Source organism: Myodes glareolus, chromosome 26 (assembly GCF_982192425.1).
Source record: "Myodes glareolus chromosome 26, mMyoGla1.1, whole genome shotgun sequence".
NCBI lineage: Eukaryota > Metazoa > Chordata > Mammalia > Rodentia > Cricetidae > Myodes > Myodes glareolus.
In genome coordinates, this window is record NC_142051.1 from 13,094,858 (window position 1) to 13,109,798 (window position 14,941).

Genomic DNA, 14,941 nt, shown 5'->3' on the forward strand with positions numbered 1-14,941 from the left:
TGGTAAACGTTACATGCACACCAAATAACCAAATAGCTGTTCTAAAATAATAGTATTTATGATTCATTTTCAGTAAATGTTTTAGTTGTATACCTGTTTTCAGATTTATTTATTTGGTTTTTCGAGACAGGGTTTCTCTGCATAGCCCTAGCTGTCCTGGAACTTGCTCTATGGACCAGGCTGTCCTTGAACTAACAGAGACACCCCCTGCCTCCCAAGTGCTGGGGTTAAAAGAATGTGACACCATCTCCCAGTTTAAGATTTATTTTTTGAACTGGGTGGTGGTGGCTCATACCTTTAATCTCAGTACTTGGGAGGCAGAGGCGGGGGAATCTCTAAATTTGAGTTAGAGGCCAGCCTGGTCTACAGAGCGAGTTCTGGGAAAGCCAGGGCGACACAGAGAAACCCTGTCTTGAAAACAAAGCAAAATAAAACAAAGCAAAAAAACAAAGAAAATTCGGATGTTTGTGTAATGCCATTTGTGTGCAGTTTTGTGGAGGTGGCCTTGGTGGTGGGAGTAGAACTTGGGGCCTCTACAAGAGCAGCAAGCTCTCTTAACTGCTGAGCCAGGTCTCCAGTCCCTGTAATACCTATTTTATAACCAATATATCTGGAAAAATTTTTTCCTTTAACAAAAAGAGTCACAAATGGAAAATGTTTAAGAAGCCTTGTCGTAAAGGTCAAGGTCAGAGGTCAAGGTCAGCCTGGACTTCAAAGCTAGCTAGATTCTGGCTTAACTTGTTTTTAGTCGCAAAGAAACAGATCTCAAAGTTGGGCAAGGTCAGCCTGGTCTGCATAGGGAGTTCCAGGACAGCCAGGGATATGTAGAGAGATGCTGTATCAAACAACAGCAAAACCAAAGAAGCAGATCTCACCTTTGACCCCTTCATCTGGAATTCATGCCGCCTCTGTTGCCTCCTGCCTCTTCCTGCTTATTGATTTTTCCTTGTTAGGAGCAAAGGGACACGTGAAACAGAGATTTGCTGGCTCCAAATCCCTGAGGAGCCCTGGTCCTATCCTAGTGTCTCAAAAGACCTGGCTTTCACCATACCAGGAGACAGACCCAGTGACCAGGGAGGTACAGAAAGTCACGTGGTCTCCAGCAGAGGGCTCTGGGGGAGGCGATGTTAGGGGTTCTTTTGGCTTCTGTCCTTTGGTAGGGCAGGAGTTAACGGGGTTGCAACATCTTTCGGGGCTGAGTCACCTCCCACTGCTCTCCTCAGTAGAAGGTTTATAAAGAGGACCAGAGGCTGACAGAGAAGACCTGGAGGTAAGAGTCCCCTGCCTAGCCCCCGCTCCTCCAGGCTCCCAGAAGTCTCAGGTCAGAGGGCCCAAGCAGCCTCTGGAGCTCTTGTCTGCTGGCACCATGGACTGGCAACAGTTGTGGCTCAGCTTCCTACTTGCCCTGACAGTCTCAGGCCGGGCTCTGGGGCCAACAGAGAAGGAGGCGGTCTTGGTGAGTCCTCCAGCCATGGGAATGACAGGGATTACCCAGCTATAGTCTTTTCTAGGTATCCCTCTTGTCCTACAAGTTACCTGCCTCTCCGTATCCTGATCTTCGTTACCCACCTCCTTCTCTTCCCTGTTCCATCTGAGGCCCCTCAGCATTCTTCTCTATCTGTCCCTTTCTCTCCTGATGGGTCTGTTAGGTCATTTGAATTGTTTGTTTAAGACAGGGTCCACTAAGGAGCCCTGCCTGGTCTGGAACTCACTATGTAGACCAGGCTGGCCTTGAACTCACAGATATCTGCTTGCTTCTGCTTCCCGAGTGCTGGTATTAAAGGCATGCGCCACCATGCTCAGCTTCTGTTAAGTCACTGGGAAGCTTTACCCTGAGACTAACCTTCTTTCAACGTCTATGCCATTATAGGATTATCTGTTGCAGTATGGATATCTACAGAAACCTCTAGAAGGAGCTGATGACTTCAGTCTAGAAGATATCACAGAGGCCCTAAGGTGAGGCTCTAAGGTCACGAAGTGTGTCAAGTTCTCCCCTCTCCCCAGGCCCACCTCTGCTGGACCCGAATCCACAGCAGGGATCTGTAGGATGCTAATGTTACTCAGGATGGTGGAATGTGAGATGAGGTGGAGAAGCAGGATGAGGAGCCACAGGTCAGGTGTGGGGGCACAAGGCTCTGATCTCAGCGCCAGAGTGGCAAAGACAAGCATTAAAAGTTGGAGACTAGTTAGGTGTGATGGGCCATGCCTTTAGTCCCAGAATCCCAGCACTCAGGAGACAGAGACAGGCAGATCTCTGCGAGTTTGAGGCTAGCCTGGACTACATAGAGAGTTCTGGGCAAACTAGGGCTACACAGTGAGACACTACCTTAAAAAGAGAGAAGGGAAGAAGATGGCCTCTTGGAAGGTGGCTCAGCAGTGAGGAGTGCTTGCTGCTCTTCCAGAGGACCACCACCAACATCAGGAAGCTCACAATCTCCTGTGACTCCAGCTCCAGGGGAGCTGATGCCCTCTCTGGCTTCTTTGGACACCCGAACATATGTAAACATTTGCTCATATAGAAACATACAAAAGAATGAAAATCTTTCTTTTTCTTCCCCCAGAGACAGGATCCCTCTGGGTAGCCCCAGCTGTCCTGGAATTGGCTGTGTAGATCAGGCTGGCCTCGAACTCATAGAGATCGTCTTGCTTCTGCCTCCTGAGTGCTGGGATTAAAGGTATGTGCCATCACCACCCAGTTAAGACAATATATGTATATTTTGTTTTGGTTTGATTTTTGTTTGTTTGTTTTTTGAGACAGGGTTTCTCTGTAGCTTTGGAGCCTGTTCTTAAACTTGCTCTGTAGACCACGCTGGCCTCAAACTCACAGAGATTCACCTGCGTCTTCCTCCCAAGTGCTGGGATTAAAGGAATGTGCCACCACTGCCTGGCCAAGAACAAACATTTTAGCAAAAGACTGGAGGCTAGCCTGGACCACACAATGAGTCTTTGTTTTTGATTTTTATTATTATTTTTGAGCTGGATCTCACACTGAAGTTTAGATTGACTTGGAACTCCTGGCAATCTTGCTGCCTCAGCCTCTATTATGCTACAGTTACTGGTATGAGCCACCATGCTGAGCTAGGCGCCTTGTCCTTACATTTTAAAGTGATTTTTGATAATTTCATGTATATATGCACATATGTATGCATGCGTGTGTTCGTGTGTTCATATGTTCATGTGTGTGTGTGTGTTGTTTGTGTGCGTTGGTCATTTTCACCACATTACCCTCTCTCATTTCCCTTCCGTTCCTCCTAAGTCTCTTCCTCCAACAAAGTTTCTTTGTAACCCACTGAATTTAGTTAGGGTTGCTTGATTTAAAGTTTCTTATTGCATTTATTTATTTATGTGTGCACACGTCCTACGGGACATATTTGGAGATCAGAAGAGAATTTCTCTCCTCCACTTGTGGATCCTAGGGACTGAGTTTATGTAGTCAGGCTTGGCAGTAAGCCCATTACCCACTGAGCTATCGCACTGGCTCATTTTGATGTAATTTTTTTGTTTTGTTTTTGTTTTGTGGGACAGGGTTCCTCTGTGGCTTTGGAGCCTGTCCTGGAACTAGCTCTTGTAGACTAGGCTGGCCTTGAGCTCAGAGATCCATCTGCCTCTGCCTCCCGAGTGCTGGATATAATTTTTTAAAGTTTCTTTATTTTACTTATGCAAGCATGTATGTGTGCCATGTGCATGCTTGGTGCCCAAGCTGGTCAGGAGAGGGCGCCAGACCCCCCCAACCGAAATGGAGTTAAGGATGGTTGTGAACTTGGAGATGCTAGGCATTGAACCTGAGTGCTCTGAACAAATTCTCTTAGCTGCTGAGCTATCTCTCCAGCTCTGATTTTGATTTTTTGAGACAGGGTATCAAGTAGCCTAGGTCGGTCTTGAACCTACAACGTAGTGAGGATGACCTTGACCTCCTAATCCTCCTGCTTCATCCTTGAAAGTGCTGGGATCACAGGATGAGCCATCATGCATACCTAGCAAGTTCTTACCTCACAAAACAAAGCAAAACAAGGCTGGAGAGATGGCTTAGTGTTTAAGGTCACTGGCTGCTCTTGTGGAGGACCCAGGTTTGCTTCCTAGCACCCACACGGCAGCTCACAATCACCTATGACTCCAGTTCAAGGGGATCCAGTGCTCTTTTCTGGCCGGCTGAAGTGGGTAGGACCTCAGATGGCAGCACAGTAGTTGTGCAGGGCGACTCCCCAGAGGGTGGCCAGAGGGAGGAAGGCTGTATTTCAGGCCAGTCTTCCTCAAAAGATCCTGAAAATGCAGAGAAGTTGGAATGCCCTATTTCTACAGACTAGAAGACAAAGCCCCAGTTAGGAGCACTAGAGACTGGAGTGCCCTTTCAGCTTTCAAGACTTTGTGTTTGTCTTTTCTCTATCATTACTTTGGGAACCAGGTGGCCAAAGATCTATCCCCAATTTCCAGCCATTCCAGATCCACCCACCTTCCTGGACCTTTCTCTCTTTCTCTTTCTTTTCTTTCTTTTCTTTTTTTGGCTTTCCGAGACAGGGCTTCTCTGTAGCTTTGGAGCCTGTCCTGGAACTAGCTCTTGTAGACCAGGCTGGCCTCGAACTCACAGAGATTCACCTGCCTCCGCCTCCCGAGTGGTGGGATTAAAGGCGTGCACCACCACCGCCCGGCTCTCTCTCTCTTTCTAGAGCTTTCCAAGAAGCATCCGACCTGCCAGTTTCGGGCCAGATGGATGATGGCACAAGGGCCCGTATGAAGCAGCCCCGCTGCGGTCTAGAGGATCCCTTCAACCAGAAGATCCTTAAATACCTGCTTCTGGGTGAGGACTGAGCCTGGGAAGGGAAGGAGAAGGCACCCTGGCTCTGAGTGTGGGTGGCATCGGGACAGCCTGAGAGTTCAATACTTACTAAGTAACTTACTAAGGAGTGCAGCGAGTACCCGCACCCTGAGAGGCTCTCCTGGTCGTGTCTCTAACTTACTTTCTGGTCCCTTAACCAGGCCGCTGGAGAAAGAAGCACTTAACATTCCGCATCTTGAACCTGCCTTCCACACTCTCGCTCTCCAGAGCCCGGGCAGCCCTGCATCAAGCCTTTACGTACTGGAGCAGCGTGGCCCCCTTGACCTTCCGGGAGGTGAAGGCTGGTCCGGCGGATATCCGACTCTCCTTCCATGGCCGCCAAAGCCCATACTGCTCCAACACCTTTGATGGGCCTGGTAGGCACTGGTTCTTAACTCTTAACAAACCTCAGCGGTGAACCGTCTCCTTGAGCCAGTGACTCTGAGATCTTAAAGTTCAGGTTATCAGTTCTGCCCAATGATGCCCTGTACTCTGACCTCCCCAGAGATGCCGTTTCTAACCTAGCCGGGCCCTTATTAAGTTTCCTCTTCCAGTCTTACGCCCGACTTTCATTCCCCTCTGAATCCTCACCCTGAGAGGGGACTGGGTCACCGAGGTGGAAATTTTGTTTTGCGTTTCCCTGAGTTACGACTGGAAAATCCGAAAGAAGCACCTAAGCTAGCTATGGTGCTGTATCCTGCATTTTGTGTAGCCCAGATTGACATAAACCCCACTATGTAGCTGAGGCTGGTCTTGAACTTCTGATCCTCCTGTGTCCTCCTTCCAAGTGCTGTGGTTACAGATGGGTTGTCACACTTGAAAGTAGCTTGAGTATATAGCAGGCAATCGATGCTCTGTTGTCGTGGGCGCTCACATTGCTGTCTGCCTTTGCCGCTCTCCAGGAAAGGTCCTGGCCCATGCCGACATTCCAGAACTTGGCAGTGTACACTTCGACAAAGATGAATTCTGGACTGAGGGGACCTACCAAGGAGTGAACCTGCGCATCATTGCAGCCCATGAAGTGGGTCATGCCTTGGGCCTTGGGCACTCCCGATACACTCAGGCACTCATGGCTCCTGTCTATGCTGGCTACCAGCCCTACTTCAAGCTGCACCCAGATGATGTGGCAGGGATCCAGGCTCTCTATGGTGAGCATGAGAGTCAGTCTGACTAATAGCTCTCTAGGCTCAAGGAGACAATACTAGCTTTCATGGAATGAAATGGCTTTTTTCCCCTTCTCTTCTTCAGTTCAGTTCTTCAAGTTATTCATCTTCAAATACTGTCTCTATTTTTGACTCTTTTAAGTCTGCTTTTCCTTCCTGGCCTTTCTCCCCGTCACATCCTAATTCTTTTGTTGTTGTTTGTTGTTTTGAGACAGGGTCTTTATTTTGTAGCTCTGGCTGTCCTGGAACTTGCTGTGTAGTCCAGGCTGAACTCAAACTCGTGGCGACCCACCTGCCTCTAGTGCTGGGATTAAAGGTGTGCGCCACCACCGCCTGGCAACCCTATTCTTGAAGATGTATATTCCAGGAAACTTCCTTCTCTGAGGCTTCTCAAAACTAAGCTGTCTCCTGTATATTGCCGACCACAGAGGGAAACACCTTAGAATTCCCCCTTCCCTTTCTCTGGGGTCACTGCGTAGAGCTTACGGTAGACTTGAGTGTTTGGACTTCTTCCCCTATGGTGCCTTACTTCACTTTGCAGGCAAGAAGAGCCCAGAGACAGAGGATGAGAAGGAAGAGATCGAGATTCCCACTGTGTCACCAGTGACCACAAAACCCAGTCCCATGCCAAACCCCTGCAGCAGTGAACTGGATGCCATGATGCTGGGTGAGGCCCTTGAACAGACTGTTGACAGGCAATGGGGCAGTCGACTGACTCCAACGCTTGGTCAGATGGGGATGACATGGAACCAAAGCAGGAGCACTGGGGGTTGGACCCCAGGAAACGGTGACCAGGGAAGATGTACAGCATGGAGAGGGAACACTGGGAGTCAAAAGAGGGCTGGGTAGCTGCAGTGGTGGTCCATGCCTTTAATTCCAATACTCAGGAGGCAGAGGCAGGTGGATCTCTGAGTGTGAGGCCAGCCTGCTCTACAGAACCAATCCCAGTATAGCCATGACTACACAGAGAAACCTATTTTGAACCCCCCCAAAACAACAAAAACAAACAAAAAACACTCCCCCCCAAAGAGGGCTGGGTAAGCATTTACTATAGTTGCTGCCTTATAAAAATACATGTGGAGTTGGGCGGCGGTGGCGCATGCCTTTAATTCCACTTGGGAGGCAGAGGCAGGTGGATCTCTGTGAGTTTGAGGCCAGCCTGGTCTACAGAGGGAGTTTCAGGACAGCCAGGACTGTTACACAGAGAAACCCTGTCTCAAAAAAACAAAACAAAACCCAAAATCATGTGGAAACATAGCAAGATGGAATCAGCTGCAATGCCTGTTAGAGAGGGCTTTGACCTGGTGCTAAGATTTTCAAGCTACCTGGAATGGGGCATGAGGTCTCCAGAGAGGAAGAGTTGGCTGACTGGAGGGCTGTGACCAACAAAAGAGAGACTCAGGACTGTGTCTTCCTTCTCTGCCCTTTTCAAGTTGAGTGAATTTTTGACGAGCCCATCGTGGGCTAGTAAGGAAAGCACTGAGATGCTCCTGAGTCTTCATTGTCTTTTAAGGTGTCAACATGTTTCTGCTCTTAGGACCTCGCGGGAAGACCTATGCTTTCAAGGGGGACTATGTGTGGACTGTAACAGATTCAGGGCCAGGCCCTTTGTTCCGCATGTCTGCTCTTTGGGAAGGGCTCCCTGGAAACTTAGACGCTGCTGTCTACTCTCCTAGAACGGGATGGATCCATTTCTTCAAGGGTAAGTGGGGCACTTAGTCTTTACCTGAGGGCCTGGTCATTACAAAGCTGCAAATGGAGGGGGCGTTGAGACGCTTTAAAGAGGGCAAGAGAGGGATCAAAGTTCCCACCTGATGACACAGCTTGTTCTTCCTTTGACCATTCTCAGGAAACAAGGTGTGGCGATATGTGGGTTTCAAGATGTCTCCTGGATTTCCCATGAAATTCAACAGGGTAGAACCCAACCTGGATGCAGCGCTCTATTGGCCTGTTAATCAAAAGGTGTTCCTTTTTAAGGTAAAGTCAGGATAATCTCTCCTGAGAAGGGTCAGGCTACCTCATACTGAGGGGTGAAGTCTTACCCTTAAAGGGGCACCTTCTGAAGTTTGGATCAGTCTCTGGGGTCCCTAAGTTCTCTCATTCTCTTCCTCCCACCACTCCAAATTAGGGCTCAGGATACTGGCAATGGGATGAGCTGACCAGAACAGACTTCAGCCGCTACCCCAAACCAATCAAGGAATTGTTTACTGGAGTGCCGGACCAACCCTCAGCAGCGATGAGCGGGCAAGATGGCCAAGTGTACTTCTTCAAGGGCAAACAGTATTGGCAGCTTAACAAGCAGCTTCGCGTGGCAAAGGGCTATCCCAGAAACATCACGCACTGGATGCACTGCAATCCTCAGACTCCAGACACGAGCTCGTTAACTGGGGATATTACTCCCTCAACCACAGACACAATCTTGGATACCACTCCTTCAACCACGGACTCCATCTTGGACATGATTCCCTCAGCTACAGACTCTGCCACGCTTTCATCTCCCCGCTAACGTCACCCTGCGAGGGGCCTAAGACTAATCAGTGTCTGCTCATTAGGATTGTGTGGATGTTACAGCATTGGCACTAGCTATAGGCCTCATAGCCCAAATACTCTAATTCTGGACACCACTCTCTTGTGCTCCTAGAAGGTGCCCCTGAATTCTGAGTCAGTCCCCAATTCCCATTTCTCCTCACATAGCTCTTTCAAGTGTGTCATCTATTCTTTAGAAGGAATATTATCAATCAGGTGTTTTTTTTTTTATTTTGTTGTTGGACAGGGTCTCTCTCTACATAACACTGGCTATGGCTATCCTGAAATACTCTGTAGACCAGGCTGGCCTTGAACTCACAGAGATTCACCTGCCTCTGCCTCCTGAGTGCTGAGATTAAAGGCATGTGCCTGGCTAGTTTTTTTTGTTTTGTTTTGTCTTTTTTTAAAAATTTGTTTTGTGTGCACTGGTGTTTTGCCTCCATGTATTTCTGTGTGAGGATGTCAGATCCTCTGGAACTGAAGTTACAGACAGTTGTAAGCTGCCATGTGGGTGCTGGGAATTGAACCCCAGTCCTGTGGAAGAGCAGTCAGTGCTCTTAACCACTGAGCCATCTCTCCAGCCCCTGTGTTTTGTTTTGTTTTGTTTTTTTTTTTTAAAAGAATTAAGGCACGTGCTGCCATACCTGTCTGTCAGTTGGGTCTTTAGCTGACAGGAGGTAACAGCTGACGTACTGAACACCTGGGTTCTGTTCTGCCAACATCAAGTGCAAGAAACGGCACAGTCAGTAAACTGAGCAAGAGCTCTGGAGTCTTTGAGCCATCTGTGACTTTCAGCAAGTCAATTAATCTTGGGAGGCCGGGTGGTGATGGTGCATGTCTTTGTTTTTTTAAAATTTGACCAGGTGCACGCCTTTAATCTTAGCACTTGGGAGGCAGAGGCAGGCAAATCTCTGAGTTTGAGGCCAGCCTGGTCTATAAGAGCTAGTTCCAGGGCAGGCTCCAAAGCTACAGAAAAACCCTATCTCGAAAGAAACAAACAAAAAAACCTTGGAAAACCTTGGATTATCTATTAACAAAATAAGATCAATCTCAATGTTATAGGGTTGTTATGTTAGATGAAATGTTATATGTGAAATGTTAATGACAGACTGATGGAGTCTGACACATTTGTATTTAATAAAAGGCTAACTTCGTGTTTCTGAGAGCTGAGCTGTCTGGGTACATATGTGTATCATGTGTACACGTACATCATATACATAGTGTGAAAGATGATAAAGGTTCCACAGCAGATCTTTAGGGACAGACTGATCACCTTTGCTTTGCCGTGTAAAGAAAGTAAAAAGCTACAGGAGAGGTCCAGTTCCCCAGTTGAATTTTCAAAGCCACTTTATTCCCATGTTCCCTTGTTCTTCCCCCCTCTCATTACAGATTTGCTGCTGGGGGAGGGATGTGTCTTCCTTCATACTGTCTGGGAAACCAGGAAACAGACCTTGCTCAGAGAGTCAGAGGAGGGAGCGTTAGGATGGGTTAGTGGAGGCAGAAGGCACTTGACTACCGCGCAGCCCTGAAGCCCAGGCTTTTCTGAGCAAAAAGGCAAGAATTAGGCATGTGAGCCAAAGCTCTCTTCTTGGAGCAAGGAGCCAGCTCTTGGAGAGGGGAGCTGAGGCAGATTCTGTGGTATTCCCTCATTAAAGAGGGAGGAGAAAGCACCATAGAGGACTGCATTCCCCTGAGGTAGAGGGGACTCGAGACTGTGGGGTGCACTGAGAAAGGCTAACCTGAAGTCCAGTGACCCCTAAGGAGCCTGGGAGCTGGGGGTCTTAGAGCACTTCTGTGCCCTTTTCCCTACCAGAAAAACCTGTGAAATGCCTCAGGCTCCTCGGTTTTCTACTGGTCCTACAATAAAGCCCTGTATTTTACCATAGTAAGGCACACTAGGACGTTTAAATGGATATTTGGGAATGGGTTGCAGTTCAGAGGTAGAACACTTGCCTACTCTGGACAACACTCTAAATTCCGACTCAAAACTACAGGATTTTTTTTTTTTTTTAAAGCTGTTTTGGGTAAATCTCCTTGGTTTGGAGCCAGTGTCTCTAGGGACCAGGGCACCGTGACCACTGACAGAGGTAGGTGCTGTACTCTTGCTCTCCCTCCTCTTTACAAGAATTCTCTCTGCCCGCCTTTAAAAGGGTTAGTCTGGGGATAGAGACTATCTCCAAGTCCAAGAGGTAGGGAACGCTGTGTGGGTCCCGTGGGCTCAGGCCCTATCCACTTAGCAATCTCCTGCCCTCACTCGGGAAGCGGCACCACCGGAGGCTTAGGCTCAGGTGTGGGCGGAATGAGAAGATGGACAGAGACAGTGGGACCGCAGTCAGAACCCAGGTCCAGGACAGGGCGGGGACTCTGGGTCAGACCCTAAGCTCACCCTGGCCATCACTGTATGCCCTCTGACCCATCCTCCCCAGGGTACCTCACCCTCCCGCTCACTGGAGCCAGACTGTCACCAGGGCTCTGGATATTGGGGGAAAACTGACGTCGATAGCCGCCTTCACACAGTCCCACTCCGGAAGGGTTCCGATGCCACTTCGCCTCTTGCTGATGGATCCGCAGGAGCTGGAGATGCCTTCTCTGGTGGCGCAAGACCACTGTTGGGGAGGAAGCAATACAGATTCAAGGGCTTTTTTAGGTCCTGAATACCAAGTCCAAACAGAATTACACTCCACAGAGACCTACTTGGCCTTCCCGTTGTGGGGCTCTCAAGCCTCAGCTTCCCTTTAGTCACTAGATTTCCTCTACACTTTCCTCCTCCCCTCTCTGGGGCTCCTCTACCCTCTTGGAAGAGTCCTAACTTGCTCTCCCCGCATCTCCTGGCGAGTTTTCTTCTTACTCTACCCAGACTTTCTCTGGCTATTTCAACCCTAGCTTTCCTTCAGTACCTGTCCTGTTTGACATGGGAATGCTCCCCCATCCTCACCTCTCCATCTTTTCCCTTCCCCTCAAGTGTAGGAATCAGGGATGGCAGTAGGTTGGCTGCTTTTGTACCACAGCACTAACTCACCATTGGTGTGGCTTCCACGTTCCTCAGCCATGAGTTTCCACTGGGCCAGTGTCCCAAGAGCCCCCAAGACTGGCCAGGTCCCCAGTAAGACCCAGCTATACCAGCAGAGAGGAAGCAATTCTGGAAGCGCCTGCAGGCGTTCGCTCAGCCGAGTGCCCAGTGCCAGCCCTTCCAAGAAGTAGTCAGCACAGGCCACCAGCACGGCAGCACCTAGGAGGGCTGTGCCTAGGACGGTGAATGGACGTGGCCACCGAAGTGTGAGCAGGGCTCCCAGCAGCGCCAGCCCCATCAGTCCACCGATTGGCACCCAGGCTGAACGTGGCTGGTAGATGGGCTCTGTGCCCAGTAAGGTTCCAGCACCTAGGGTCAGACCTAGCAGGAGACCAGTCAGAAAGAGCCCAACGCTGCGAACCAGCATGGTGACCAGGCCGCAGAGGAGTCCGATGCCCAGCGCGATGCCTGCGCTCACCTCCAGGCTTAACTGTGTCTCCAACACTCGCTCCTTGTGGCACAGGAGGAAGATCACCAGAGCTCCTGACAGCAGACCGGAGAGAAACATCACTGCCTTGAAGCAGCGGTAGCCTGGGAAGGGAGGCAGGAGGCATTGAGAGGCAGAAAGGGGGTCCTACAGGGATGGGTCTGCTGTGTTGGGAAAGGAACAGCTAATCAAAGGTGTAGAAGCCAGAAACAGCATACCATGGGGACCTCCAGGCAAGGGAAAGAGAAGGACTAGCCCAGTGTTAAATAAGGACACTCAGAAGCGGAGGGGATAGGTGGAGAAAGCAGGAGATGGAATGGACGCATTGTGGAGAGAAAAAAGGACAATGTCCAAATCACCACAGACTGATTCAGATTCTGAGGAGAGTTGAAACCTCTGGTGGGGAGGACAACTGGGAATGGAATTTTGAGGTAGAAGATGAAAGAAAGGCAGAGAATAGAGATGAGAGCAGGGGCAAGCAGAAGGACGAGAGGCTGGGAGGGGCGGTACGAAAAACTCTGAGGAGGCGAAGTGGCCGGAACAAGGCAGAAAGTTGGCATCATTCTTGAGGACCACAGTCTTAGGCAGCTGCCCCCCAGGCCCTGCCCTCACCAAAGCAGCAGTAGATGATCCCAAAGCAGCAGCACAGCGCGCACACAAGAGCAGGCGCCAGTTCAAGGCCGTCCTGGGGTTCCAAGACACATCTCAGGTCTGGAGGCTCGGGGAGTTGTTGATTGAAGGGTCTTGGGTCAGATGTTACGGTCAGGGGCAACAAGGCTTTCTCCATGGTAGAAGGGAAGATGGTCCCAGAGCGGAAGGTCAGCTTCTCTCATCCACCCATAACTATCGGACAGGGGGTGGTAAACCTGGAAGAGAACAGAAACCATGACTTGAGGATTCCGTACCTCCATTTCTTTGGAAAAGTGACCTGTCCAACTAAAAAGCAACTCCCTCATCTGCACTTGGGATGCAATACCAACCCCCTGCTGCATCGGACAGGGCAGGGTTAATAAAACAGGGAGAGGAAGGAAGAGAGAGAATGAGTCATCTTAGGGTCTCAGGACTACAGCTCACCACTCCAGGGCTGGGGAGAGCTGCTTACACCCCCAGCTTCATCCCAGCTCAAAGGTCCTAGACACAGGGTGGCCATTGGCTGTAGGCACCCCCCCAATCCCAGCCACTGTGCTTGTTGCTCCCTAAACTGTAAGTTGGAGCCCAAACCTTGTGAGCTAAATGCAACCCCCAAGGAAGCAAGGGAATAGAAAGTTAAGAGTTTCAGACAAGTAATTAAGAGTCACCCAGTTACCCTGTCAAGATTTTGAAGTCTTGGCTTTATGCCGAAATGGAGTTGGGGGAAAGCCGAACACAGCCAGTCCAAATCCCATGGCCCTACATGGAATAAGCAGGCGCCTGGCTCACCGACATCGCCCAACCTGGTATCCACTTGCTACCCGCCTCATACACGCATTAGAATTGTTCCACCCACCCTCTCACCCTGGCATGCCCGGGCTGCCAATGGGATTTGAATTCTGATCCTGAGGAATCACTGAGGAGAGGCTGGCATTGGCAAGCTCCCTGTGGGAGCAGGGTGATGCGGGTAAACTTTCCCTTTTGCTGTCTTTTGGATATTGAAGTCCTAGGCCAAGGGCTGGACTGGAGAACTCGTGGGGCTCTTCTCAATCGCTTAAGAGTCTGGGACCCTAAACAAGGAGAGGTTAGGGAGGGGGTTCACTACTCACCACCCTCCAGGGTTGAGGAGAGCAAAGGGTGGAACTGCTTAGACCTCCAGCTTCATCCCAGCCCCAGGTCCTAGGCGTAGGGGTGGCTGTTGGCCACAGGCATCCCCCCAGGTCCCCTGTGCTCGGTGCTCCCTAAATGCAAGTCCGAACCAAACCCTGTGAGCTAAATGCAAGTAGCTTGGGGGTAGGGGTGTGTGTGTGTGGAGGAAAGAGACAGGGTGTGTGTTGGGGGGGGGGGAGATGACATCACGGGGCGGGCCCCCTCAGACCTCCCCTGTGTGTGGGGGAACCCAGGCTACCTACCTCCCTAATCCAGGACCAGGGACGCACCCCTACCGAAGCAATGATGAGTTTTGGGACTCCCACCAAGACTAAGATAGAAGGTGTCTGAATGCTGAGGAGATTAATCGACAACTTGACGTTTTCAAAGTCCCAATGGGGTCCCATTCCACCCCCAAGTCCAGCTTGGTTTCTCCCACTTCCCAGAGAATTGGAGTATTGTCTTCTGGAGGACCGGGTGGTCGGATCCGGGATGCGGGGAAAGGTTTTTTTTAAACCAGTGCTGGTGGGGGTGTTCATGGGTGAAAAAAACTTGCGGAGCAAGACGGGCCCGGCAGGGACAATGACAGAACTGTAAGGCTTCAGGAGTGTGTGTAGAGGATCCACAAGGGTCTGAGTAGGGGTGGGGGCGCGAGCGGGCATCGACCCAAAGCTTACTATGTAAATGAGATGCAAAGCAGCATGCAGAGGAGCGCGGGGTTCTGAGCTCGGCGCGGAGCCCCAGGCGGCACTCCCTGGCCCGGCCCGTGCGCCGCGTCCACAGGGGGTGGATCAACGGCATGGGAGCTTGCGTGTAGTCAAGGGGCGAGCCAGTCCGGAACGCACACTTTGCTTCCTCCCTGGCCGGGTCTGGGCGCGCAGAGGGCGCTGACTCCCTCGCGAACTCTGGCTGTCTGCAAGCCACAGACTATGTGTGCACCGGCGGCCGCCCTTCATCTTTCAGTTTCAGCAGTGACAAGGAACACAGCCGCAGGCCTCAGCGGACCTCGGCTGCTCACTTGCCGCCGCGCGACCCGTGTGGCCCGCAAGGCGGCCGAGGGCACTTTAAGAGGCGGGGTCAGGGCGCTCTAGCGCCGCCGCCTCGATTGACTCCGCGCCGGCTCGCGCCCCCGCCAACCGCTCTTCTCTTTCCTTCCCGTCTTT

At 50.6% G+C, this 14,941-nt stretch overlaps 2 protein-coding genes across 9 annotated transcripts; one reads left to right on the forward strand and one right to left on the reverse strand.

The window, feature by feature from the left end:
- The first annotated feature begins 1,276 nt into the window (after positions 1–1,276).
- Positions 1,277–9,667, forward strand: Mmp19 (matrix metallopeptidase 19). The gene is given in 10 exon segments (XM_087902077.1): positions 1,277–1,456; positions 1,871–1,956; positions 4,665–4,795; positions 4,975–5,190; positions 5,716–5,961; positions 6,518–6,643; positions 7,514–7,678; positions 7,826–7,953; positions 8,105–8,473; positions 8,475–9,667. Coding segments are annotated over 10 exon segments (1,587 nt in total). The 5' UTR covers positions 1,277–1,366; the 3' UTR covers positions 8,505–9,667.
- Positions 9,668–9,831: 164 nt separating this feature from the next.
- LOC125389601 (transmembrane protein 198-like) lies at positions 9,832–14,941 on the reverse strand. 8 transcript variants are annotated; one of them, XM_087902078.1, is made up of 7 exons: positions 14,456–14,941; positions 14,042–14,132; positions 13,739–13,870; positions 13,306–13,388; positions 12,612–12,865; positions 11,522–12,103; positions 9,832–11,108 (listed from the first exon to the last, which is right to left on the reverse strand). In XM_087902078.1, the coding sequence occupies exons 5-7, from the start codon at positions 12,784–12,786 to the stop codon at positions 10,897–10,899; spliced, it is 969 nt and encodes a 322-aa protein (XP_087758204.1). In that variant the 5' UTR covers positions 12,787–12,865; positions 13,306–13,388; positions 13,739–13,870; positions 14,042–14,132; positions 14,456–14,941; the 3' UTR covers positions 9,832–10,896. The 8 variants fall into 8 exon arrangements, with proteins under 8 accessions (XP_087758204.1, XP_087758205.1, XP_048274133.1 ...); XM_087902079.1 differs by lacking the exon at positions 14,456–14,941 and having other exon boundaries at positions 11,522–12,055; positions 14,042–14,449; XM_048418176.3 differs by lacking the exons at positions 13,306–13,388; positions 13,739–13,870.

Bases quoted from the DNA above. Each gene is read 5' to 3' on its own strand.
- LOC125389601 (XM_048418174.3), bottom strand. From the start codon at position 12,786: ATGGAGAAAGCCTTGTTGCCCCTGACCGTAACATCTGACCCAAGACCC. The intron at 12,104-12,611 runs GTGAGGGCAGGG...CTCCCTTCCCAG, and splicing joins GATCATCTACTGCTGCTTTG to GCTACCGCTGCTTCAAGGCA. The intron at 11,109-11,521 runs GTGAGTTAGTGC...CCTCCCCAACAG, and splicing joins ACGTGGAAGCCACACCAATG to TGGTCTTGCGCCACCAGAGA.